This window comes from Pantherophis guttatus, chromosome 3, assembly GCF_059756535.1.
Source record: "Pantherophis guttatus breed Tessera chromosome 3, ASM5975653v1, whole genome shotgun sequence".
NCBI classification, from domain to species: domain Eukaryota; kingdom Metazoa; phylum Chordata; class Lepidosauria; order Squamata; family Colubridae; genus Pantherophis; species Pantherophis guttatus.
In genome coordinates this window covers 165,624,235-165,651,836 of record NC_142065.1, presented here as the reverse complement: position 1 = coordinate 165,651,836, position 27,602 = coordinate 165,624,235, and the positions used below count along the sequence as shown (strand labels likewise).

The window sequence follows — 27,602 nt, the reverse complement described above, 5'->3', positions numbered from 1 at the left end:
CATGGTGACTCACAGTGACTTTTTTGAGGTAGGGATGCGGTGGGTGAACTTTTTTCAGTTATTTGGCGATTTTCTCGAGGTAAGGATGTGGTGGGCGCTTCAGAGCGAGAGTCTTACCTTCCTACCTGGATGCCGCCATCTTGAAAATTAGTGAGATATCATTGTAAGTAAGATATCCCCAAATCATTAAAGAACTATCATAACTTGCTGACCCATGTGAAATAATTTAAATGTGATTAATAACTGGATATCATTAAATTGTATGTTAATATAATGAATGAAAGATTTGACTCTGTTGATAGCAGAAAAGTGCTACAAATTCTACTCTTAATTTTCATTTTACTGAACATGTCATATTTCAAAATATTTTTTTATTTTTAAAATCACTGTACAGATCAATGTTTTGTCCTCATTTGAAACCTTATATATAAAAGAAACAAAGTGTTTCTACAGATATGCATCAAGAATTGTACCTAATGAAATAAAAATAGCCTTCAATTCAGATAACAGGGAAATTCTCCTTAATTTTATATATGAGAAAATTAATAACTGAAAGCTGATGAAGATAGCAAAAAGTGAGTAGAGCCATCAACATGTGATTAAAAAAATTCCAGTCCCCACCAAGATGTTGACTTTTTCTTTTCTTTTCCTCAGAAGGCGCACCTCAGAAGTTTACAATAGGAATTTTGGATCCTCCATTTCGGATAGGACATCCATTCAGTATTCCTCTAAATGTCCAGGATGAATTTGGACATACCACTCAACTGACGGAAAATATTACACCAAAACTTGAAGCAAGGTAATAGTTATTATTTTATTTTTATAACATAGAGAAAAAATTATTGTATGATCCTAATTTGATGTGAATGCTGGGCATTCTGTATTTCATAACTATTTATTTCCTATGTGTTGTCATAAAATTAGAACATTTTCCTTTAAAATCCCTTATATTTCAGCTAATTACTGGGAAACTGGAATGGAATGGAGTAGAATGGAATGGAAATGTTTCTTTTATCATAATTAATTTTTTTCTGCTCTCTTAATAAAGTGAGAATATATAAAATGATGGATGTGACAACAGGTTTTTTTAGGCGTGAATAGATGATCTGTGTAACTGTTATGTAGAGCAAACAGTTATCTGAGGATTCTTTTATCTTTTTTTCTTCAAGCAAATGCAGCTCCCTCTTCTTTTTCTCCTACATTCTTGTCTCCCTTTTAAAAAAAAACCTGAATCAATTACAAATAAATAGCTAGATCTGGAGGTATTTTACTCTTGTGTGTATGTAAAATAGTTTGCACATTCTGTTAAGTCTCTTTATGAACATTGTTTAAATACTGCTTCTTGTTTCTTCTAATAGCTGTCTAACAATCAGATTCAGGATTTTTTTTCTTTAGAATGGTAGGAATAAGTTGAAGATCATATTATGGAACCTAAATGGCTTTCTTCTTCTTTAACTTTACTTGGAGCTTGCACATGAGCAGTTCCACAGTCAGTACCCATCCATGTCTTTGGTGCTATAATTGAACTCCTTCACCTCCTTTCAACAATAACATAGAATTAGAATTAGAATTTTTTATTGGCCAAGTGTGATTGGACACACAAGGAATTTGTCTTGATGCATATGCTCTCAGTGTACATAAAAGAAAAGATATGATCATCAAGAATCATAAGGTACAACACTTAATGATAGCCATAGGCATAGCCATAAGCAATCCGGAAACAATATCAATATAAATCGTAAGGATACAAGCAACAAAATCGTAAGGATGCAAGCAACAAAATTACAGTCATACAGTCATAAGTGGAAGGAGATGGGTGGTGGGAACGATGAAAAGATTAATAGTAGTGGAGACTTAGTAAATAGTTTGACAGTATTGAGGGAATTATTTGTTTAGCAGAGTGATGGCATTCAGCCCTCTTTTTGACTCATGCAGTATACAGGTCCTCAATGGAAGGCAGGTTGGTAGCAATTGTTTTTTTTCTGCAGTTCTAATTATCCTCTGAAGTCTGTGTCGGTCTTGTTGGGTTGCAGAGCCAAACCAGACAGTTATAGAAGTGCAGATTACAGACTCAATAATTCCTCTGTAGAACTGTATCAGCAGCTCCTTGGGCAGTTTGAGCTTTCTGAGTTGGCACAGAAAGAACATTCTTTGTTGTGCTTTTTTGATGACGTTTTTGATGTTAGCTGTCTATTTTAGATCTTGCGATATGATAGAACCTAGAAATTTGAAGGTCTCTACTGTTGATACCGTGCTGTCTAGTATTGTGAGAGGTGGAAGTATGGAAGAGTTTCTCCTAAAGTCTACCACCATTTCTACGGTTTTGAGTGTGTTCAGTTCCAGATTGTTCCGGTCACACCACGAGGCTAGTTGTTCAACCTCCTATCTTTATGCGGATTCATCATTGTCTTGATTGAGACCGATCACTGTTGTGTCATCTGCGAACTTCAGTAGTTTAACAGATGGATCATTAGAGATGCAGTCATTGGTATACAAAGAGAAAAGAAGTGGGGAGAGCACACAGCCTTGGGGGGCCCCTGTGCTAATTGTACAGGTATCTGATGCGATTCTGCTTAGCTTCACCTGCCTCTTTCTGTTTCTTAGGAAACTTATGATCCACTTACAAGTGTGTTCAGGTACCTGTAGCTGGTTTAGCTTAGTTAGAAGTGTGTCCAGAATGATGGTATTGAATACTGAACTAAAGTCTACAAAGAGGACTCTTGCGTAGGTCTTTGGAGATTCAAGATGTTGTAGGATGTAGTGCAGAGCCATATTAACAGCATCATCTGTCGATCTATTTGCTTGGTATGCAAATTGCAAGGGATTTAACAGCGGATCCGTGATGGTTTTCAAGTGAGACAGCACTAGCCTTTCAAAGGTTTTCATAATTACAGATGTTAGAGCAACTGGTCTGTAGTCGTTCAGTTCCTTGATGTTGGGCTTCTTCAGCACTGGGATGATAGTAGAGTGAAGCAAGAAGGAACATAGCACATCTCTAGTGATTTATTGAAGATACGGGGGAAAATGGGGGCCAATTGGTCAGCACAGACTTTTAAGCAAGAAGGAGTGTCTGGGCCTGGCGCTTTTCCTGGCTTTTGTCTGTGAAATAGATCTTGCACTAGTCAGTTTTATTTCTATGTACTCCACCTGGGGATGTCCATATACAACCTGGGCATTTTGGTTGTTTGACAATAATGTTATTGTGATAAAATAATTGGAGTCCGTGATGGCAAACCAATGGCACGTGTGCCAGAGGTGGCACGCAAAGCCCTCTCTGGGCATACGCACCAGCCAGCTGCTCTCTTCCGGGTTCCGGCACGCATGAACTCCATTTTCAGCACTTGGTGCCAAAAAAGTTAGCTGTCACTGATTGGAGTGCAGAAATCGAAAAGATGGTCTCCTGCTCCATTTTGGTTTCCTAAGACATACAGTCTAACTACATTTTCCTCTTTTATGTTTCCAACTAGTCACCAATCACAGGACATCTTACTTACATGTTCCATTGATTTCAAACTGAATTTGATCACAGAAATCACCAACCCCCTCTTCTGCATCAGTGGTTGGAAGATAAACTTGATAATCATATTAAGGAACCTTGGTGGCACAGTGGTTAGAATGCAGTACTGCAGGCTGACTCTGCCCACTGCCAGGGGTTTGATTCTGACTGGCTCAAGGTTGACTCAACCTTCCATCCTTCCGACGTTGGTAAAATGAGGACCCAGATTGTTAGGAGCAATATGCAAGGACTGTAAACTGCTTACAGAAGGCTGTAAAGCATTGTGGAGCTCTATTTAAGTCTAAGTGCTATTGCTATATTATTGCTATATTAAAAGGTTGCCCTCAAGTCTAACTAATATTATTCAGTCATTGATTGTACTGTAACTTAGTACTATTTTTGCTATGTACCATTCGTCACTATAAAAGCAACACTATTTCCTCTTTGTTTTTCATTTCCTGATTAAAATACAGTGTGCTCTTCTTTCACTGTGTTGAGCTTTTGTGTGTTCATGCTTTTCAAATTATATATTCCTATTGCAATTCTATCTCGGTAGCTTCAGATTCTCTTTTCTTGTATGGAACTAAACGTCCAAAGTCTTTAATTTAGACACATCATAAACACCATAAGTATTCTCAGCTCTTCCTCAGTAGGCTGTTGAGTGCCATCCGATCTGAGGGACTTATCATACACCACTAAATTGTCCATCATTTTGTATTTTCTATCCATGTAGTTTTCTTGCTAAAAATACAGGAGTGGTTTATCATTGTTTTCTTCTTTATGAAATGATGCCTTAGGAGGGGAAAAACAGGTCCAAAATCTTTCCCACTTTTACATGATATGAATATTTCTCTAGTACCATAAGAATTCTTTCCCAACATTCATCGCTTGTACGGAGTAAATCAGTCTGAACAGATGCATCTCTAGATAGCAATACCCTATGCATATTTAGTTGGCAGCCATTGCATTTGTTGCCAGAGAAACAATAAACCAGAAGGGATCAGGAGTAATAAGCTCAGTAACATTATAAGAGGTACAGTACACCTTCCCACCTACATTTTAGACATGTTGCCATGCCATACTAGCAGTAGTGATTCTCCCAGAACCATCTAGAACTAAATGGCTGAGAAAAGTTGTGTGGTACCACCTCAGGTACATCAGATCTCTCTTTGTATCATCAGCAGAAGGCAGTGGAGATCAAAAGTTCATGAATATATATTAAGGATATGTGAGCTCCAACAAAACACGGGAGTCATGGAATTACAATAGAATGGTGAAGCCCAAGGAAAAAATGTAAAGAACTATGCTTCAGAGGCAGGCTGTCTCTACAACATAGATAAACATGTTATGTATAAGCTTTATTATAGCTTAATATATTTTGAGGTATGCTTAAATCCAGTGTTCCATGCACCTTAGTACAAGCTCAGTAATCATGTTTTTCAACAGTGTTGAATCATGCATCAGTCATGTTTTAAAAGATTTAATATTTTTATCTACAAAATATTCTTGTTCTAATAAGAATAAGCCATACAGAATCACATTTACAAGTTCAGTGTCCTAATAAATCAAATAAATAAAGTGAAATCCCATTTGCAATGTATCATTGCCATCTTGTGGTCTATTCAGATATTACATTGTCATATGAGATCCCCCCCCCCACTTTTATCAAGTTGCAGCTCAATAATTCAACGCTGAATGTTTACATTTTGATTGTTTAAAATTTAATATGTTTATATAGTATCGTCTTTTAAAATAAAGCTTTGATTTGTTTATTTCTTGTGGTATTGGTCTGTTTCTCCAAAGAATGGATGGGTTAAAACTTTCAGCTACTATAAGGCCAGGAGACTTCTTACTCATTTTCACCTTCCATTGCTTATAAGATAATGCAAATTGTGAGAACTTATCTCTCACACATGCTATCTGGTAGAGTATGATTGGTCTCTAAGAGGAATTAGAAAGGAAAAAATCCTTACTAAAACATTACCATTTATCTCGATAACTAAAATTATTCTCTTCCATTGATTCTACGTTTTATTTTCTAGTGGTCTACGATTACAGTATGAAGAAATAAAAAGAAGGCCAAATTGTGTAATTTCAGGCATAATTGCTAAAGGCCTTGTAAATAATTACCAAGGCAAGGTAAGCTAATCTTTTTCAATACAAAATGAATTTTTAAATTATCTAATTAATGGATAGTTTTAAAATAGAATTTTCAGCTATCACAACAAACCTGTTATTTAAAACATTTAAAGCTGTTAGTTCAGTTAAACTGATTTTGATAGGTTATGAATCTGAAGTAGCAGTGTGCCTTTCAAGTGATGGGATAATCTGAATATAATTTGAAGCAGAGTTTGGAAGGAGCTAAAAAAAAATCTCTATTCAATATTTGGTGGTATTCAGTAACATGCACTGCAAGTAAAGATACAAACATATACTTTGACAATTTTTTGTACTTTAACGTAATTGCTTTTTAAGGGTATTCACTATAAGTACTAAATAGTCAAACACAGTTGTACTATTACGGTTGGTTGCATAATCAGATAAATATTTATACTGGATTTCATGTTTCCTGAGGACCTGAGATTCGCAAATGTTGTTTTATTACTATTATATCTTATTTCAACAGAACTTTAATCTAAAAATCACTCTTCCTGGCCTAATGGAAGAATCCCAAGTTTTGAAAATTAAACTTCTCCCAGGTAAGTAAAATATTTGAAATAATGAAAGCATATGTTGAAAATGGCAGTAATGTAATGATTCACAAAGAAATGTACATTTTGTAGATATATTAGAATCCAGTTTCGGCATAGATCAGATCAACTTTTGAGGTTTTGTTTTCCTGGCTGATTAATACGAATATAGTATAAAATGTTATACTGAATTTCAGGAGAATGAGATGAATATGAAAAATAAAGATTTCTGATTTGTCATATTTCAGGAAAAAAAAATAAGTGTAAGGGTTTTAGAGGAGAGCCAGTTTGGTGTGGTGCTTAAGGCATCAGGCAGAAACCGACAGACGAATTCTAATCCTGCCATAGGCACAAAGCCAACTTAGTGGTTTTTGGACCATCACTCTTTTTCAACTCAAGGAAGCAGATAAAAAAAATTAATCCCTAAATTTTGTCAAGTAAACCTCAGGGATTTCTCCAGGCAGCAGCTAGGAGTCAACATTTATTAGCACGCACACACACACGCGCGCACACACACACACGACTTAGTCCTTCAAATTCTTTATTACTTTTTGAAAAAAATGTCTTTGATAATGAGCATTTGGGCAATGAGAAGCCTTATCTTTGTTCAGGATTACTGTGAGAGAAGATGACTAGAAAATGTGAACCATATAGAACTTTGAAATGCTTAAACACCATATAAGCATTTTTTTAAAAAAAAAACAGGCAACATTCACTAAAAGGGAAGCTTTTTTATTTTCAAATAGTCCCTAAAATTTTCCAGTTACTTTGACAATTTGAAATGAACCAATACATGATAATGAACATTCAGCAGTCTACTTCACTATTGAATGTAAGGATTTCTTTTTTTTAAAAAAAATGTACCTTCAGTGAATCTCCCAGAAGACTCATGGTTTTTGTAGACCCTGGATTCATCTTCCTGCTTTGGAATAGCTACTTTGTAATTAAATAAACCTTAAATCTTGTTGCCACAAGCTAACTGCTTAGAAGATGTGTTTACCTAGTGTTAGATAAAATAAACACATAGCCTATAGCCGTGATGGCAAACCTATAGCACGCATGCCATAGGTGGCACGCGCAGCCATATCTGTGGGCACGCGAGCATTGCCCTAGCTCAGCTTCAGCATGCATGCGCGTGCCAGCCAACTGATTTTTGGGACTTCCGGGCCCACCAGAACTTGGGAACCGGGCTGTTTCCGGCCTCCAGAGGGCCTCCGGGAGGGGAGGCCGTTTTCATCCTCCCCAGGCTCCTAGAAAGTCTCTGGAGCCTGGGGAGGGCGAGAAACAGGCCTACCAAGCTCACTGTGCCATCGTGTGCCAAAAGCGGGGGAGAGTGCGGAGGGTTGCGCATGCATGTGCGGGGGGGAGGGGCGGAGCGCATTGAATTATGGATGTGGGCATGCGCACACGCAACTCCTCGCACTCCCCCCGCTTTTGGCACACAATGGCAAAAAGGTTAGTAATCACTGGCCTATAGTCTTACTTGTCAGTATGAAAGAAAAAAGGTTTCTCATGGCTTTTTTTTTTTTTTTTAATTTGATTTATATGCCGCCCTTCTCCGGAGACTCAGGGTGGCTTACAATGTGTTAAGCAATAGCCTTCATACTTTTGTATATTTATACAAAGTCAGCTTATTGCCCCCACAACTGGGTCCTCAATTTACCTACCTTAGAAAGGATGGAAGGCTGAGTCAACCTTGAGCCTGGTGAGATTCGAACTTACAGTAATTGCAGACAGCTGGTGTTAAAATCACAATGCTATCAGTCTGCTGAGCCACCAGGCTTTGAAGTATGTGGCAAGGGTAAACAATAATTTCCCCAATCTGCTTTGGCAAAATATAGTAACACAAAATATAATTTAAACATTAACTTTACTAAAATATATAAAAATGTAAAATGTCTTTTTAACTTTAGGTTATCATATATCAAAAATCATTAATGGAGAAATAAAAATAGAGGATTGGCTGCATTGGCTTACATATCCATAGCTTGCAGGTTGTATTATATTGTTTATGGCATGGATGTAATTTAAAATATTGATATTATCAAACTTGTTACTTTGTTTTTGGACATTTTATTTTTTATTTATACAATTGATTGGCTGCCCATCTTACTTCAAGGTAATTCTTTTAATGCTTGTAGCAATATATTATATGTCAGTTTCTGACCTCCAACAGGCCTTCCTCGGCAACTAAGTGTGAAACCAGATGAGGATATCTTAACAGTTGAGAATGGAACAGCTTTCTCTTTTCATGTTGAGGTATTGGATGAAGAAGGCAACAGAACACCTCAACCAAAACTACTTGTTCAGTGCAAGGTAGGCAGCTCTCAAATATACAGTAATTGCTTATACTGCTGAAAATAACATTATGGAAATATTCTGTTATTTCAACTCTAGAACTTAGATGTTGACATTTTGGCTAGAGTTTTGTGTTAAGAACACATAGCATATGCATTTACTGGGAATGTCATCATTTTGTAGTCTATCTTAAAATTTAGTTCTAAGACATTTATGCCATATTATGACTTGAATGGGCCATAACCTTAATCGAAATTATTCTTGATTATATTAGTTTTTAGAAGTTCCAGGCCTTCCTGTATATGTTGTAGATTACAGCAGTCCTGACAAAAATATATTAACTGGACCAGTTCTGCACATTCAAAATGTAAAGGAAGTTCAAAGACTTGAAGCAAGAATTGAAATACCAGTAAGTTAAAGATATTCGCTCTCTTCCCTCCAGAATGCTATCACCCTTGCATATACTTTTCTCTGTCTACTATCAATGCTTTTGGCCTAATTGGGGTGTTTTTTTAAAAGCTGACAAAGCATAAAATAGTCTTTGGTGTTGATATAATTTTTAATTTCTTTTAATAGGTGAGTTTCAGACATGAAAATCATGGGGAACAAATATATGTAATTTCTTAGACTACTCCCTAGCCTATTAAAAGACAAATTGTGTTAACATCTGCAGCAATTGAAAGAAAAATTCTTGAATCTTAAACTTGGTTAATTTTGTACAAGCATATCTCTACAAGTTTCATATCAGTCATGGCTTTTACAAATAGGGAGTAATAGCATTTTATAAGAATGTTGTGTTTGTTCACCATTCCTCTAAATCACTTTTATTGGAATGGCTTATAAATTACTTTTTGGACACCTCCAGAAGTATAAGTTTTATTATACTGGATGATCTTCCTCCAACCCGCAGTGAATGATTTATATAAATTTAAAACTTCAAAGAATTTTTTTTTTTTAATTTAGAATTAAGCAACTAAAGGGAAATTATTAGACTGTTGCTTTTGGAAGGAAATTAACTGGATCAAGATTGAATGGAAATACTATAACACTTCGGAAAAGTTAGAATATTGCTTGTTGTTTATGTAAAATCCTATTAAACTATATGAGGATCTGAGTTTTAGTGTAAGAAATCCTTTCCTGGGAAATGTTCTGGTGAGAGAAAAACATAAGAAAAGAACTTAAAGACTGGTTAAGGAAGCAATCGGAAATAAATAATTAAAGGAGAATTCCCACTAATATCATGGAGAAAAATATTTTTACCCTGGAAAAATTTAAGAATACTTGGCAACAATGTATCTAAAACATACTCTTTAGACCATGGGTGTCAAACTCACCGCGTCATTTTGTCATCACGTGATGTTTCGTGAGATTTTTCCCATTCACAGAACGGGTGGGTGTGGCCTGTGCATGATACATCCGGCCCGCCAGTTTGACACCCCTGCTTTAGATTATCTGAATCAATAAAAATGGTCTTAAAAGAAGACATAGGATATAATCGAAAATCAGACTGTTTTGGATGTGAATTTAAAATGAATGGATGTAGGAATGTTTTATAAGATGTTATATAAGACCAACAAATGAAACTGGCTGAGGTTTCAATAATTAAAAGACATACACAAATAGTAAAGCAGAAGAACAACTTGGATAGACATATTTTAACTCAAAAAATTGACTTGGACAATTTTCTTACTTTTGATTTACAAAAAAGAGGTGTTATATCATGAAGAAATTCCTGAGAAAAGCAAAAGAGAGAAGAAACAATTTGGACATTACCTAAAAGGAATCCAGATCTTTAAAACTAAAACTAAGATGTACAAAGTGGGCCTATTTGATCAAGGTTAAGATACAGTATATGATTCCCCTCTTTTCTAACAGCTTTTAAATGTTTTTTCCTAACTAGGACTTAATGTTGAGGCATTAAAATTGTTTTTATGGATAAGATATAGGGAGAAGGTTTTCTTGTGTTTTTAGAGGAAATAATAAGCTATGATATGATAATTGAGTAGAGATAAAAAGAGATGAAAAGAAATTAATTTGTGGAACATCAATTGAAGGGATTAAATATTAATATTTTCAATTTGTTTCTAGTACTGTAATTAATGGATTTTTCTTGATTATGTTTGAATGATGAGGTTTTAAAGATTTGTTTTTACATATTAGACATAGACTTTTGGTGATTAGGACTGAAAGATTTTTATTATTTGCCAATAGATAAAAGATAATTTATGGAATGAAGAGAGTTTTGGTTGAAATATTAAGGTATTAAGTATTAAGATGGTGTTAAACTATTAAAAATGTTTATACTTGTTTGGATAAAAGAGGAAGATAATTTTTTAATATGTGTGTGGGTATGTGCTTTTGTACTTTCTATATTTTTTTATTTATATTTTCCTTAGTTTGTATTAGTTTTTATCTTTGTAATTTTAAATTTCAATTAAAAATATTATATAAAAACAATCTTTTTTTAAAAATAAAATTTATTATTTCTTCTTTTGAAAGAAAAGTATATAACCATCACAATTGTAACTGACACCAGAACTATTACGGTAGGAATAGCATATTTAAAAAAACAAATGTAGTGTTTCTTAGTTGTATTTTGATATATTATATAGATATTATATTTTATGTTAAGAAATACATTGCAAATATTCATAGTGTAATAACTATTAATTAGGTTTGATTCGGTAAAATATTGTTGTACAGCTTTGAACATTCAAGTTTCTTTTCCTTGTGGTATTTCTTTTTGTTTTTATTGCTAGAGTTGTAAAAATGTGCCACCGGTTAACAAGATTATTCAACTGCTTCCTAGTACGCGTGTTGCAAGACTGCAGATTAATTTCACTGAAGGAGAAAAAGTTATTCAGATTAAAGATGAGGATGTAATTAACCATGTTGCAGGTGATGTGCTAAAAAATCTTACTCTCCAAATTTATGACGAGGGAGACAGAAAAATCAAAATAACTCCAGCTCTAGCTCAAAAAGTTAAAGTAAGTATAGGACATCTTGTGAACGTAATAATTTTAAGCAAAACTCTTTGCTTTGACTGTTACTTAGGCTGCCCATATCTTTTATAATGAATTGATATTTGTAAAACTTCAAGGAAAGGAAAAAAAATAGCAGTTCAGCTTGTTCTCTTTTTTGTCACACATATAGAACTTAGAAAACTGCCTACTTTTGTTCACATTTTTTAAATGCTCATTCTTAAATGTTACTGTGGAATGAAACCTAGTCCTTGCAGAATATTGAATGCTGACTATTAAGATATGCTTAAAAGGATAATTGTGTTTGAAGCCCAAAAAGAAACTATACTTTTTCAGAAGTTAACGCCAAACCTTTTTTCAATTTACTGTAGTTCGGCAGAAACACAAACTTAGCAGGAGTTCAATGTTACTTTATGGAACAATGAGGGAAAAACTGATGCCTGTTCCCCGCCCCCCGCCCCCATCTCCTTATATGGCTGCATTTTTTTCTCTCCACCTTTTGACCTTAGATGCATATTTCTATGACTCTCTGTGGTATCTGTGTAAGCCTCCAAAAGCTTCAGCAGCTTTAAGGCACAGTCAGCAGGTACCAAGAGGATATCAACTCCAGATTTGAAGCATTTTTGCCTTTCTGATCTGGATACCATCCACTAGCTTTTAACTGGGAGAAGCAATGCATCACAGGTCAACATCCTTTTGAATTAAGGTTTTTCAGATGGGGTAATTTACAGAATGTGTTCAAAATCCAGGATCCATGACTCCTGTGGGATTGAAATTTAGCAATATTTTTTCTTCAGTACTGCCATGTTGCTTCATCACTACCCAGATATTTGGTAGACCAGTCCTCCCTAGCCTCCTGAGGTTAGGTAGACTGGCTCTTCTATTGGCCACTGGAGATCAGGTAGACCAGTTCCACTCTAGCCCACACACATCCCTACACACCTTCCCTTGTCCTCGCTGTGCCTCCCTTCAGCCCTCATGTACCTGCTCACATCCTTACCACACCTTACTTATGCAGCCCAACAACTTGGAGATTTCCTGAACTCTCAGCTCCTACTTGAAGAATGTGTGGTAGCCATTCACAGTCATTCATGCTTTTTGTCATCTTTCTCTTGGATTACTGCAATACATTATATTTGGGGTTATGTTTTGTATACATTTTTTTTTTGCATACTCTGAGCAGACGACTTTATAAAGGGTGTTTAAAGAAATACATGGACTATGAAGTATTCACCTTTCTTGAAAAAAAATTGTTAATTATTTCAAACAGTTATCATGGTCTACCATGACAGCATTAGACTGAGAACATTACACTTTTATTTAGATTTGAATGTACATAATTTTGGATATTAAGAAATAGCCCCAATAAAATAGATGTGCTTATATTAAATTGAAGCACTTTCAGTTCAATTCATTAACAGTATTTCCATTTAGGACATTCCAGTGTTCATGAATTTCCAGGAAAAAAAAATGGAATGGAATGGAATGGAATGGAATGGAATGGAATTGAATTGAATTGAATTGAATTGAATTGAATTGAATTGAATTGAATTGAATTGAATTCTTTATTGGCCAAGTGTGATTGGACACACAAGGAATTTGTCTTGGTGCATACGCTCTTGGTGTACATAAAAGAAAAGATACATTCGTCAAGAATCATAAGGTACAACACTTAATGATAGTCATAGGGAAACAGTCAATATAAATCTTAAGGATACCAGGAACAAGGCAACAGTCATACAGTCATAAATGGGAGGAGATGAGTGATAGGAACAATGAGAAGATTAATAGTAATGCAAATTTAGTTTGACAGTGTTGAGGGAATTATTTGTTTAGCAGAGTGATGGCGTTCGGGGAAAAAACTGTTCTTGTGTCTAGTTGTTCTGGTGTGCAGTGCTCTATTGCGTTGGTTTTTTTAAAATCAAGTTTTATTGATTTTTTTCTTTCACACACATACACACACACACATTTTATGAGCAGAGTATTGACCATATCATATCTTATACAATTTATCATATCCAATTTCATTTTACATAGTTACCATTTTTGCCAAAATATTCTTTTTCCATACTTTTTTATTTTATCTTAATACTTCTATACTTATTATATAAACAACATCACCATCCACCCTCAAATCCTAGTTTCTTAACATTATTTCAGTTAGTTTTCTTATCCATTGTTAATCATATATATTCCCTTTTAAGTTTCATATTAATTCGTTCTTCATCCTAATAAATTTGCACATTCTCGGGGTTGCCTTTCTACCATCATCTCCCTTGTTTTACAACAATTCTCCTCTCCTCTCCTCTCTCTTCTTTCCTTCCCTTCTTCTATCCTTTTCTACTTTCCTCTTTCCTCCTCTCCTACTCCTTCTCTACTTCCCCTTCCTTCCCCCTCCTCTATTCCTTCCTCCCTTTCTAACCTTCTCTCCTACTCTTATTTCCCCTCCTTTTCTTCCTCTCCTTTTCCCTTTCTTCTATTCCTCTCTCTCCTTCCTCTCTTCTTCTTCCCTCTCTCCTCCTTCCATTCTCTTTCCATTGTTGTATTCATTTTCAATTCAATATTTTCCACAATGGTATCTAGGCAACCCCGATTTCTCCCCCCCCCCCATTTATTAACTATATTTTTCAAAGTCCCCATCACATTTTTTAATTATTAACAATGTATTTCAACTCATTCCATTTTTACATTGAAACCTTTTAACTTAATTAACCTTCCACCTCTTATTTTCCTTAGTTCCTAATTTCTTATTCCAACATCCATTAGTTATTTTCTCATTTACTAGCCTTTCAATTTTATATTTTAATTTCAGTTATTTTCACATTTAAACCAATCTTCATTTCATATTGCATCTGCTAATCCATTTTACAATAAATAATATACTTCTTCTTGTTTACTTCTTACATACAATTTCTATTATTAATACCTTTCACTTAAATCAACTAATAAATGCTTTTTTCCCCTTCCTTCTCTCCATTATTCTTCCCCTTTTACCCATTTTCTTTTGGTCTCTCCAAAATTCCACTTCTTAATATTTTTCTCCCATTCTCTTATTTTCTTCTTTTTCTTTTTCTTTTTATATTTATTGTATCTTTTCTCCTGAATCCTTTCTCTCATTTTTAAAATTGTTACCCTTTTAATTCCCCCCCTCAGTCTTTTCCCATTTCCTTCTTTTCCTTTCTTTTTTGGGTGATATTCCCCCCATCCACATTTTGTTTTTCACTGTCAATCCCAGTTTATCTTCAATTATTTTCCTTTCAACATTATGTTCTTGCTTCAGATTTACCGTATTTTTCGGAGTATAACGCGCACCTTTTTACCCCCCAAAAGGGGGTGAAAATTTAGGTGCATCTTATACACCGAATGTAGCCCTGCCCACCCACTGGCCCCCACCCTTTGGCCTGTGCCTCGCAGCAGTTACCTTCTTGCAAGCAAACAGCAAGAAAAAACAGCCCCTTTCAGCTTCAGCATAGGTTAATTAGCACAAGTTGATTAGATCGGCCTTCCAACTCTCAGCTGATTTGTCTCAGCTGTTTTGCGCAGGGCTCTCCAGCTTGCTGCAAAAAGTGCTGGAGCAGATTTTTTTCCCCTAGCTATGCTGAAAAAATAAAACTGAAAGTAAAGCAGGTTCTTTGCTGCAACGTGACAAAATGAGGCAGAGAGAGATTTCTTTTTCTTTTTTCTCACCAAAAAGGTAGGTGCAAACAATGGGAAATTTAGGGCAAAAGAGGAGAGTTCAAGATTTTAAAACACAAAAGAAAAAAAGCTCTATTTAACTAGGCAATTGTAATAATTGAGATACTATTAATTGTATATTGTGTTGAAAGCAGAAATGGTTAAGTTGTGGTTTGGAGGAATATATGGGGAAAATTATTTGGTTTATTATTATTGGTAAATATAATTAATTGATTTGTAAGAAATTGGATTGCATGGAAATAATTGGAATATTCATGTTCATATTGATTAATATACAAAAAACATAGTTATAACTAATTGATTTATATAAAAATGTTGAATTTGTATTAAACAATTGTAATATTAAATAATTAACCAATGTGAGGATGAATATAAAAATAGATGACAATGGGAAGGGGTATAATATAGAATAGAAGGGAAAAATTGAATTTGATTAAGATTAGAGATGAGAATGAAGGGTAATATTGTTTTTTTTTTAAAAAAAAAATAGATGAGGAATAAATATGGCAAAAAAGGAAATATAGAAATTGTAAATTTAATTGAAATGACTAAACACTGTTTAAATTTGTGAACCAGCCAAACACTCTGTTCAAAGAAAATACATTGTATGTTTGTATGTGTGTTTGTCTAAAAAATTTTAAAAAACCTTTAAAAAAAAAAACAATCAAAACAGGTAGGTGCGTCTTATACTCTGGTGCGTCTTATACTCCGAAAAATACAGTATATTCTCTTTTTCCTTTTTTTTTTATTCTAACCAGATTTCCGCTTCTTTATCACCCTTAAATGCTTCACGCACCTTCTTAAACATTTCCATTAATTCCTCATATTCCCAATGTTCCATCTTGTCAATTCAATTTTTTTTTACTTTTAATTTATATGTAGTTAAAATTCAAGTCCATCTCTCTCTCTTTTTTTTATTTCCAAATAGTATCCAATTCAAATATTTAACTAAACCATTCCAGTTTAAGGCTTTGTTCTTTTTCTCTTTCAAGGTTGGGATCCAGCAGTTTAAACAAGTACTCCTTCAATGTTTAAAGCATTTGTTTATTGTAGTGCTTTCTTCTCTCTCCAGTTCACAAATCCCCAGGCAACACAATATCACTTTTAAATCCACATCGAAAATACTTTCTCTTCAATTTGTTTTCCTTTTATTGTTAAAAAATGCTTTCTCTCAGTTTTCTTTTTCTTGTTTTATTTCTAATTTCTCCAAATTCAATTTTAAGTCCAGGTAGAAAGTTTTCTTTTTTGGGTTTTAGTCTTTTAACTTCCTCCTTATTCTTTTCCCTCCAATTAACATTCCAAAGTGTCAATTAGCCGCTCATTTCACACTGGGACCTCTTTCAAGCTTTTTCCAAAGAATTTCTTTTTACCTTTAAATTGGCCAAATCACTCCTCCAATAACAATATTCCATTCAAACATCAGTCCTGCACAAATCTTAGTCCGGTTGCCCCAATTTAGAGCGGTTATTTTAATGGCCGCCACCCCCCACCCCAGCCCCACCGGATCAAAGAGCTGCCTCTGACCCTTCGAGGAACTTGCCTTTCCTCTTGGTCTTCCGAGGTGCCTCTCTTTCTTCACCGTCCCTCCAAGACAGTTCCAGTCCAAAGACCCCCCCACCAGCGGTTTGTCTGGCTGGATTTTCGCAAAGCTCATCAGAGCTTCGCTATTGTCCAGCCAGTCTCGCTGCGCTGGTCCGGTTATCTCTCTATAGCGCCATTTTGAGGGTAGGAGTTGAAACAGTTTATGTCCAGGAAGCGAGGGGTCTGTAAATATTTTCACAGCCCTCTTTTTGACTTTTGCAGTATACAGGCCCTCAATGGAAGGCAGGTTGGTAGTAATTGTTTTTCCTGCAGTTCTAATTATCCTCTGAAGTCTGTGTCTGTCTTGTTGGATTGCAGAACCAAACCAGACAGTTATAGAGATGCAGATGACAGAATCAATAATTCCTCTGTAGAACTGTATCAGAAGCTCCTTGGGCAGTTTGAGCTTTCTGAATTGGCACAGAAAGAGCATTCTTTGTTGTGCTTTTTTGATGTTGTTTTTGATATTGGGTGTCCATTTTAGGTCATGAGATATGGTAGAACCTAGAAATTTGAAGGTCTTTATTGTTGATACTGTATTGTCTAGTATTGTAAGAGGTGGTAGTATGGGAGGGTTTCTCCTAAAGTTCACCACTATTTCTACAGTTTTGAGCGTGTTCAGTTCCAGATTGTTCTGGTCACACCACGAGGTTAGTTGTTCAATCTCCTGTCTGTATGCAGATTCATCATTGTATCGAATGAGACCGATCACTGTTGTGTTATCTGCGAACTTCAGTAGTTTAACAGATGGTTCATTTGAGATGCAGTCTGGAATTTGCATGCTGTTGTCATCAATATCATCATGTAACCAGGTTTCAATAAAGCATAGGGCAGCTGCGCTGTGAAAATCAGAGTTGCATCTGTTTAAAAGGAGTATTTCATCCATCTTGTTAGCAAGTGAGAGTATATTTGTCAGGAAGATCGAAGGCAGAGCAGTTCTATTTCCTCTATTTCTTAGCTTGTTTAAAATTCCCGCCCTTTTACTTCGTCTCTGTTTCCTCCGTTACGTTTTCTTGGTATAATCCATAGCTCTGGGGAAATTGCTTCTTCCTGTGTTAAAATCTCCTCCGCATTTGTAAAGACGGTGTGTGTGTGTGTGTGTGTGTGTGTGTGTGTGTGTGTGAGAGAGAGAGAGAGAGAGAGAGAGAGAGAGAGAGAGAGAGAGAGAGAGAGAGAGAGAGAGAGAGAGATCACAGAAAGTTGCTCCTTAAAGAAACGTTGCTTAATTCTTAGCAGATGGTCTCATGAGTAAGAAACCATTAGAGAGCATTTCACTGAGGCAGCCTTTGGCGGCGCCATCTTTAAATAAAATTTAAAAAAAACATAAGAACAGGAAAAATGTTACTTTTCTAATATTCAAAGTATTTTTTTTTATCTTAGGTAAGCTGGACTCCAAAGCTTAATAGCAAACAACTGATCAAAGGATTGTTACCTAATGTGAAAGTTCCAACATCTGTAAAAGATGAATGCTGTTGTCTGCTTACGTTTAGTGATGAACACGTGTCTTTGGCAAGTTCATTTGTGGTCAGGTTTGTACTTTTTCTTCAATCATGTTTCAGTAATGAAGCTTATACTGTAGCTTTTCCTGCTGGGCAAATACTGTTATTGCCACTTTTTGTTTATACAGACATACAGTATGAATGTTAAGAAGACATGCTGTATATTAACATATATAAATGTCACATGTGCCTAACTATGATCACATCACCACATTTGGGGTGGTTGGCAGCCTGCTCACATTGACAACCGGTTGCCAACTGCCTCTACAATTGTGTGATTGCCCTTTTGCAGTCTTCCAGGGGAAAGATCAGTGTTCAGGGGAACACTCAGTGTAGCCTAGAAGATTGGGTCTGATAAGTAAGAGTGTGTTCTACTTTTGAAGCACAGACTCTTTTTGAGCCACAAGATCACTTCAGGAGGAGGAAAAGCAGTACTTTGACAGAAATAAACAGGATTATGGATTGGCCCTGTTATTTGTATGTAATTTACTCCACTGTAGTGTTTGTAGTTATTTGGGATGAAGAAGATCAAAACCTGCATGTTGTCATAATGATGCCAAAATAACAACACATGCATCATAACAGAATGCACGATCTGCCCTTTTGTATTTGTAGCAGAGTGTCATATGCAACGTATACAAGGGATGGAGTTTGCATTACAATATCACATGTTCTGTCATTCCCCCCCCCCCTCCACTCCATTTCTGCAGATGTCCCTGCCTGAATCTCAGTAAAGATTAACTATACAAAGTATGAACAATATGAAATTTACCACTATTTCCTTAAAATAAGTATATTAACCTCTCACTGTGTATTTCACTAGACCGGTTGCTGATGAGCCAAAACATATCAAAAGTGAAATTAAAGGATCAAATATAATAAAAATGGGTGAAAAGCTGCAAGGTGAAATGGGTATGTATGTGTAACATTTTTATATCTTAACATTTTTAACTGACACCTTGATAGTACCATGGCAGTCCTTAGCAGCTTGATATATTCACCAGCTGCAGTCGTGTGGCTTTTATTTATTCATTCAGCTCTCAAAAGGGAGTTGAGTTCCAATCTGTCCATATTATGCAAAGTAAATCTATATTTACATTTGGCCCCACATTCTGATTTGATTTAGTGCTGTTAGGTTTGCATTAATGGTATGTTGACTAAGATTCTAGACTTCTATTACATTTAGGCTATGTGATAGAATATTCTGCTTGCATAGTTCAAAGCATGAAGCCCATTTCAGATCTTGAATAAGCATGAAATCGAACTACTATGGTATTTAACATCGAGGAGGGCTTTAAGCTTTATGTAGAATGTAGTTTATAACATATTATAAATATGGTAATATTTTAATCTGTTTTGTAACTCTAATATGTTATACAGTATTTCTATAACTTGTACTTTTTATATATATATAAAAGAGATAATGATTACCGATCAGCATGGAAATCGGATTCAGTCCCTGACATCATCTTGTATGACTGCCTTGAAGATTTCTGGGAATGGGCTGGATAAATCAGATTTGAAAACTATTTGGCAGGTATTTTTTTTAATATCCCACATTATATCCATTTAAATATTTTTTTTTTCTTTAAAGAAGCAGGGAGAGGAGTTTATACCTCTATCGCTAAAGCAGTTTACAAGAAGTTCTTGAGCTCCAGTCATTCATTTAGAAGCCATTCTAAGTTATGACAGTACTGAAAAAAAGTATCTTGCAGCTGCTCCTTAAACTCAGAGCTTCCCTGCAGTCATGTATGTGATCATTATGCAGGCAATTGACAGTCAGTGTGCATTTAAGACAGTTACAGTATCTGAGGAACATGTGGTCATCATTTGTAACTTTCCCATCCAGCTTCCAACAAGCAAAGTCAATGGGTGGAAAACCGGATTCACATAACAACTATGATTCACTTAAAGACAATAGCTATAAAGGTCATAAAATTGGTGTGACAACTCAGTTAATCATGTGATGACTCACTTAATGACCACATCTCTAAATGACAGAGGTTTTAATCCTATTTGTGGTCGTAAATCCGTTACAGTTACATGAATATTAAGAGATGGCTAGAATGCCTTTTCAGTCCTAGGAAAACTATTTTATTATTCATAAACAAATGTGTTAATTGGGTTCTCTTTACCTACTTTTAGGACTTTGTGGAAAACCAGTCAGGTTTTAGGTCATATTTCTGTAGAAATACTTAATATTTAAAAGGGTTCCCAAACTCCTAAACATCACTGTACATAAAATGATATATTTGTCACTGGAGTTTGATCCAAATTTCTGTGAAACAGATTATAATTTTTGTCAACACACATAAATTCCTGGGCCAAATTTAGCATTTGATTTCAGTCACTTTGCATCAAATATGCAGTATGAATATTCTTGTTATGCTTTTACAATCAACTAATTTTCCCCTGTAAAATCCTAACAAGTTTTCTTTATCTCTTATTACATATTTTTATAGCAAAGTACACAAACTATTTCTATCAAAGGAATTAAGTTTGAACCAGGCCCACCAGAAGTTAAAGAACTGCACGTTGCTTGGCATGATTTGTCCCATTACCGGAAGTTAAGTTTGATTGCTGGCCCTCCTGCTCAATTGGGTCTTCTGGATTGGATAGAACCAGAGAAGGTAAGCCAATGCCATATGATATAATACTAACCAAATGATGCTATGCTAACAATTGGTTTTGTGAATCTGTACAATTTTAAGAGTTGAGGAGTTTATTAATTATGCTTGAAAGTTTGACATATTTATTATGTGGTATAAAACAAAACTGAAACAAAAAATGTAATTTGAATTTATATTAACAAATAATTAATGAAATAGTATATGCATGCTATATATTCTACATAATTCCAAATAATAATCTTTTTTTTTAGGCTATATCTGTAATTAATGGCAAACAATTACCAAAGGCTCTTACAATCCAGCTCTGTGATCAGTGGAATAATCCATCTGCTGAACCTAATGTCAAAATCACACTTTTAAAACATAATAATATACAGGTAAGTAAAACTTGGTCTTCCCGTTACAAATTCCTTATACCATAGAGATTGATTGTCCATATATTGTCCTAAAGCTTATTTCCCATGACATCTTGTTTTTTTCTGTGGAATTATTTGACTGGATAGATAGATAAAACTTCAGTCAATTAAGCATATCAAATATATAAAACCGATACAAAAATACAACTAGAGGAAAAAAACAATAGAACATGTTCATAATAAATCATCTCCACAATATTGCATTTTACTGGGAAGCCAAGAATATATATGAAAAAATGTTATTTAGTAAGCTTTATCAGTATTTTGTCATAAGAAGAAATATTTTTTTCCAGATTTTTCCTTCAAATATGCTGTATAAAACAGATGAAACTGGTAGAGCAAGCGTTGGAGTTCTTACTATTCATGCTCCTAAGTAAGTGATTAAAATTCTTCCTATTATTCAGAATATGCTTAAAATATATATTTAAAGTCCTGCTATGAAGGCATAGGAATTTATGTATTTACTTTAAAAATTATTATCCTTAATTGTGCATGTGCTATAAATGGGAAATAAAGATAAGCAGGAGCAATACCAACAATGAAACACACAAGAAAAACAAAATTCAAAGAAATAAAATCAGATGACTGCAAACATTACAAATTTTGTTTAAAAAGCAAATGTTGCAAAATGTCAGATGTGAAGCCCAGATAAACAGGTTGAATTTGTTGGTCATTTGAAAACCATAAAGGTGGATTTTGTATATTTTAAAATTTGTGTCATGTTAATTTAATGTATCAACATCATATCCTATAATAATTAAAAATTTGGAATATTAATTAAATGGTATGATATATGGTGTGTGTGTATACATATATAGGAATGATATGATACAGCTCATAATATTTACATCAATAGCAAGAACAATAAAAATAGATAATCATACTAAAATCACTATTACAAATTCAATTCAGTACAAAAATCAGTAGTTAAATATCAATATATCCAATTTAGTATAACTATTAAAGAGGCTCACCACTACCACCAGACTCTCAGACATGGTAGCACAGCCATATCTTTAGGGCTTTCAAAAAGGCCAATAGAGTAGAGGGGCAACCTAAATTCTGGGGAATGACATTTCAAAGGGTGGATATCAAGATAGAAAATGCTCTCTTCCTGTCAGATGAAAGTAGACAGGACCTGTAACATGCCTCTTCTCCAGATCCAATGGGACAAGTAGATATAACTGGAGGTGCAATTCCTCAGATACCCTGGTCCCTTGCCATATAGGTCTTTATAAGTCATCAGCACCTTGAATTGCACCTGGAAGCACACTTTAAAGGCAACCTTATGTAGAGCACGTGACAGTAATATTTGGGAGGTAATCAGTGAATGAGTGACTGAGAGCAATGCGTCATGATCCAAGAAATGGTTACAAATGGCACCCAACACAAAATTGCATAAAGTCCCTCTTTGAACAGGAGTCTGGAATTCAGGAGGATGTCCAAAATGCACACAATGTCTGTTTGGGGCAGTGTCACCTCATTAAGAACAAGACATGATAAATCCCTAGAACCAGAAGTCCCCAAAACCCAAAGCCACTCAGTCTTGCTAAGAGTTAAGCTGAAAGCTGTTGTTCCCAGCTTCCAGTCACCAAGTGACAACATCAACAACTTATTTTAGTTTATTATGGACAGAGATGTTAAGCTGAATATCATCAGTGTAATGAAGACACTTACCCCATAGTGATGAATGATCTCACCCATCAGCTTTATGTAGATGTTAAATGGGAGAGAGGAAAGTACCAAACCTCATGGAATCCCACAAAGCAAGGACCATGAGTTTCAGACACTGACTGAAACCATCCAGGGAAAAAGGAGGAGAATCAGCACAATATACTGCCAGCGTCAAAACGCTGACAGCCACCTATCCCTAGTGCCTGAATCCAGCCCAGAATGATACCATGGACTTTCGGCTGATGTTATGCAATGCCAGATCCGTAGTAAATAAAGCCCCCCCCCCATTTGTGATCGTGTTCAGGAGGGGGAAGCGGATCTGGCAGGAATTACGGAGACCTAGTTGGGCCAAGAGGGGGGAGTCCCCCTCGTTGAAATGTGCCCTCCTGGTTTCCACGCATTTCATCAACCGAGGTCACAGGGTAGGGGCGGGAGGGTGGCGGTTGTTATAAAAGAAGGTCTCGGTCTGAGGGAGGCCACTGTTCCTTAGATTGCCGGATGTGTGTCCCTCCTGGTGAAGTGGGGTCATGGGGTACAGGTGGGCTTGCTGATCACGTACCTGGCTCCCTGCCACGTGGCAGCGGCCTGGGGGATTTTAACCTGCCATCCATCGGTGAAGCGTCTGAGGCAGCGCGGGAGTTCATGGCTTCCATGACGGCTATGGACCTGACCCAGTTAGTGCATGGCCCTACTCACATGGGGGGAAACACTCTGGACTTGGTTTTTGTCTCTGGTCAGTGGCTGAATGATCTCGATATTGGGGATATAGTGACTGAACCCTTGTCATGGTCAGATCATTCTCTCCTTCGCTTTGACCTTTGAACCGCTACACCCCGCCGCAGGGAGGCAGAACCGATGAGGTGCCCCAGGCACCTGATGGACCCGGATCGGTTCCAGACGGAGCTTGGGCTGTTTCCTGAGGCTCTGGCTCATGGCTCGACCGAAGACCTGGTGGCCGCCTGGGACAGGGCGGCCGCTGGAGCTTTGGATCGGGTCGTGCCTTTGCGGCCTCTGACTCGGCGCTGATCTCTCTTGGTTCCTTGGTTTACCAAGGAGCTGAGGGAGATAAAGCGCCGGAAAAGACACCTGGAGAGTGGTTGGAGGGCCAGCCGGTCTGAATCTGACCAAACACTGGTAAGGTCTCATATTAAGACTTACCTAGTGGCGATAAAAGCGGCAAAATGTAACTATTTTTCTGCTCTTATTGCGTCATCAGATAATCGCCCGGCCGCCCTGTTTAGGGTGACCCGCTCCCTGCTCCTTCAGGAAGCGCGGGAGGACCCCTTGGAGGGTAGAGCCGAGGATTTTGTACAGTATCTGTATCGCTCAGATTCGGGAACAACTGGACTCTGATGGGGTAGATTCAGGGGGGAGGATGGAGGCAGGTCTTGAGAATATTTTCTGGGAAGAGTTTGACTCTGTGACTCCTGAAGACGTGGACAGGATACTGAGTAGACTGAATGCTGCCACATGTTTATTGGACCCGTGTCCCTCCTGGTTGGTGCTGGTCTCTCGGGAGGTTACACAAGGCTGGCTCCAGGGGATAATAAATGCTTCTTTGAGTGAGGGTGTCTTTCCCGCCGCCTTGAAAGAGGCGGTGGTGAGACTTCTCCTCAGGAAGCCTTCCCTGGACCCGGCAGTGTTGGCTAATTACCGTCCAGTCTCCAACCTTCGCTTTGTTGCAAAGGTTGTTGAGAGTGTGGTAGCATGACAGCTCCCTCAGTACCTGGATGAATCGGCTTATCTGGATCAATTCCAGTCGGGCTTCAGGCCTGGGTACAGCACGGAAACGGCATTGGTCGCATTGGTTGATGATCTCTGGAGGGCTCGGGACAGGGGTTGCTCCTCTGTCCTGGTCCTATTAGACTTCTCAGCGGCTTTTGATACCATCGAACATGGTATCATGCTGCACCGGCTGGAAGAGATAGGGGTGGGGGGAACCGTCCTGCGGTGGTTCTCCTCCTTCCTCTCTGACCGGTCACAGTCAGTGTTGGCAGGGGGACAGAGGTCGACCCCGAGGCCCCTTGTATGTGGGGTGCCCCAGGGGTCGGTCCTCTCGCCCCTTCTGTTCAACATTTATGTGAAGCCGCTGGGTGAGATCATCCGTGGTTTCGGGGTGAAGTACTACCAGTACGCTGATGACACTCAGCTGTACATCTCCACCCCAGACCACCCCAATGATGCCCTTGAAGTGATGTCCCGGTGCCTGGAGGCTGTACGGATCTGGATGGGGAGAAACAGACTAAGGCTCAACCCATCCAAGACCGAGTGGCTGTGGTTTCCGACATCCTGATATAGTCAGTTGTGCCATCACTGACTATTGGGGGCGAGTCATTGGCCCCCACGGAGAGGGCTCGCAACTTGGGTGCCCTCCTGGACTCACAGCTGTCTTTAGAAGAGCACTTGACGGCTGTGGCCGGGAGGGCATTTTATCAGGTTCGTCTGATTCGCCAGTTGCGTCCCTTTCTGGATCGGGACTCATTAAATACGGTCACTCATGCCCTCGTCACTTCCCGCCTGGACTACTGCAATGCTCTCTACATGAGGCTCCCCTTGAGGAGCACCCAGAGGCTCCAGCTGGTCCAGAATGCGGCCGCGCAGGTGGTTATGGGACCGACGTGGCGCTCCCATGTAACCCCCCTCTGCGCAAGCTGCACTGGCTCCCGGTGGGTGCGCTTCAAGGTTTTGGTTACCACCTTTAGAGTGCTCCACGGCTTAGGACCGGCGTATCTACGAGACCGCCTTCTGCCACCAGTAGCCTCTCACCAACCAGTACGCTCCCATAGACAGGGGCTTCTTAGGATGCTGTCGGTCAAACAGTGTCGACTGGCGGCCCCCAGGGGGAGAGCCTTCTCTGTGGGGGCACCCGCCATCTGGAACGAGCTCCCCCCGGCGATACAGAGGATCCCGGATCTGCACGCTTTCCGCCATGCCCTCAAAACATTTCTATTCCAGCAGGCTGGCCTGGCCTAACCTCTCTTTTAAACTGTTTTTAAATTTTTTAAATTTTAAATTTGTCTTGTAAATGTGGGGTGTTTTAAATTTTGTTCTCTGGGCCAATTTATACAAATTCAATTAATAATAATAATAATAATAATAATAATAATAATAATAATAATAATAATAGTACCAAAGGCTGCCAAGATGCCAAGAAAAGAGGTCATTTGGATGCCGTTTACCATTGTAAATATATGCCAGCTGCCAAATGTCAAAATTTTGATCACATGACCATGGGGATACTGTGGCAGTTGTAAAAAAATGGTTGTATAAGTGAAAGACTATTATATATTGGAACTCCTATATTTCTATTTAAAATGTTGGAGCCTTCAGTAGAACTATATTGATGTTTAATTATTATTGTATTTCAGAGGAGAGTACACCTTGCAGTTCAAGACCTTGTATATCAGGAATGTACTAACCAGTCCAGAGATCAAGATAAATGTTTTGCCTGACCCAGAGAAACCTGTATGTTTAAATATTATATATGATGAGAATGCTATCTTCACTGCTGGAAACACTTTTCCTGGTGAGTGCTTTAACATTTTTTTTATTTTCTAATGATAACCATTAGAAAGTTGGAATGTTTTTTCTTGTCTTTTATTTCTTATTTTTCAACAGAATATTTTTGGCTATCTTTTAAAAGATAGTTTGCCCTATCAATGTCATTTTTAGGTTATAAATGGCTGTTTCTCTACAGTTTAATATAGCAATCTGCTGATATTTTGGTGCGAAATGCCTTTACATTGAAGTGTCATATGAATAGATCTAATTTAGGCTGCTTAAAACCTTTTTTCTGCTCCACAGGACAAAGTATATTGAGTATGATTGAAAGATTAGGGGTAAGCCCATGGAAAGAAGTGATAGTTTTCAAAACCTAAATTGAAGTAGAGCTAAGAACAGTTTATAATCTGATACCAAATCTATGACTCCAAACTCTGAAAAGCAGTTATCTATAGGAATTAGGAATATTGTTTTTCAATTGATAAACTGCATTAGTGGACTGGCAGAATACAAATTATTCTCACATTATACTCCCATTGGGAATATACCTTCATATTCCATTAATGTAATCCTACCAAAATTGAGATTATTCTCGCCTTTTTTATAATGAAGATAATTAGTACTTTTTGGAAGTAACTTATTACTCTTTTCAGTTTTAGTCTCAGAATATTTTAATATTCTGAGACAGTTGCTCAGCAATTCAATTTGCTTCTGTAGATACTCCTCAATGTTCTTAATCTCCAAACCAAAAGAATTTACTCATTTATTTATTTTATTACATTTATTTATTTTATTTATTATATTATTTCAGAATTTATTTATTTTATTACTGTAGCCTATATCAATAAAATATACTTCCAGTCAAAATGGATAGTCATCTTCATGGTTTGGCTTTGGTCAAAGTGCTGACATAAGTCTTGAAACCTTATTGCGTTTTCCTTCCTCTTCGCTATAAAAAGTATCTGTTCTATCATACTGGTCCATGGCATTGGAATCACTGGATGCTTTGGTACCATTGACTTTGTAAACCACTTAGAGAGGGCTGTAAAGCACTGTGAAGTGGTATATAAATCTAAGTGCTACTGCTATTCTGGGTTATGGCACTGGAGGCTTTGGCTATGATGTGATGTCATTAAATGT

At 37.0% G+C, this 27,602-nt stretch overlaps 1 protein-coding gene across 2 annotated transcripts in view; it reads left to right on the top strand.

The window, feature by feature from the left end:
- The window catches only part of SMCHD1 (structural maintenance of chromosomes flexible hinge domain containing 1), a 97,043-nt gene that overhangs the window by 33,493 nt on the left and 35,948 nt on the right, over nucleotides 1–27,602 (top strand). For both annotated transcript variants that reach the window (XM_034429546.3, XM_034429547.3), the window contains exons 20-32: nucleotides 655–799; nucleotides 5,539–5,635; nucleotides 6,123–6,195; nucleotides 8,363–8,502; nucleotides 8,759–8,893; nucleotides 11,244–11,471; nucleotides 18,123–18,271; nucleotides 19,065–19,153; nucleotides 19,660–19,778; nucleotides 20,704–20,871; nucleotides 21,123–21,248; nucleotides 21,581–21,660; nucleotides 26,330–26,487. In XM_034429546.3, the coding sequence (XP_034285437.2) occupies nucleotides 655–799; nucleotides 5,539–5,635; nucleotides 6,123–6,195; nucleotides 8,363–8,502; nucleotides 8,759–8,893; nucleotides 11,244–11,471; nucleotides 18,123–18,271; nucleotides 19,065–19,153; nucleotides 19,660–19,778; nucleotides 20,704–20,871; nucleotides 21,123–21,248; nucleotides 21,581–21,660; nucleotides 26,330–26,487 (1,707 nt within the window). The remainder of the gene's footprint in view (nucleotides 1–654; nucleotides 800–5,538; nucleotides 5,636–6,122; nucleotides 6,196–8,362; nucleotides 8,503–8,758; nucleotides 8,894–11,243; nucleotides 11,472–18,122; nucleotides 18,272–19,064; nucleotides 19,154–19,659; nucleotides 19,779–20,703; nucleotides 20,872–21,122; nucleotides 21,249–21,580; nucleotides 21,661–26,329; nucleotides 26,488–27,602) is intronic.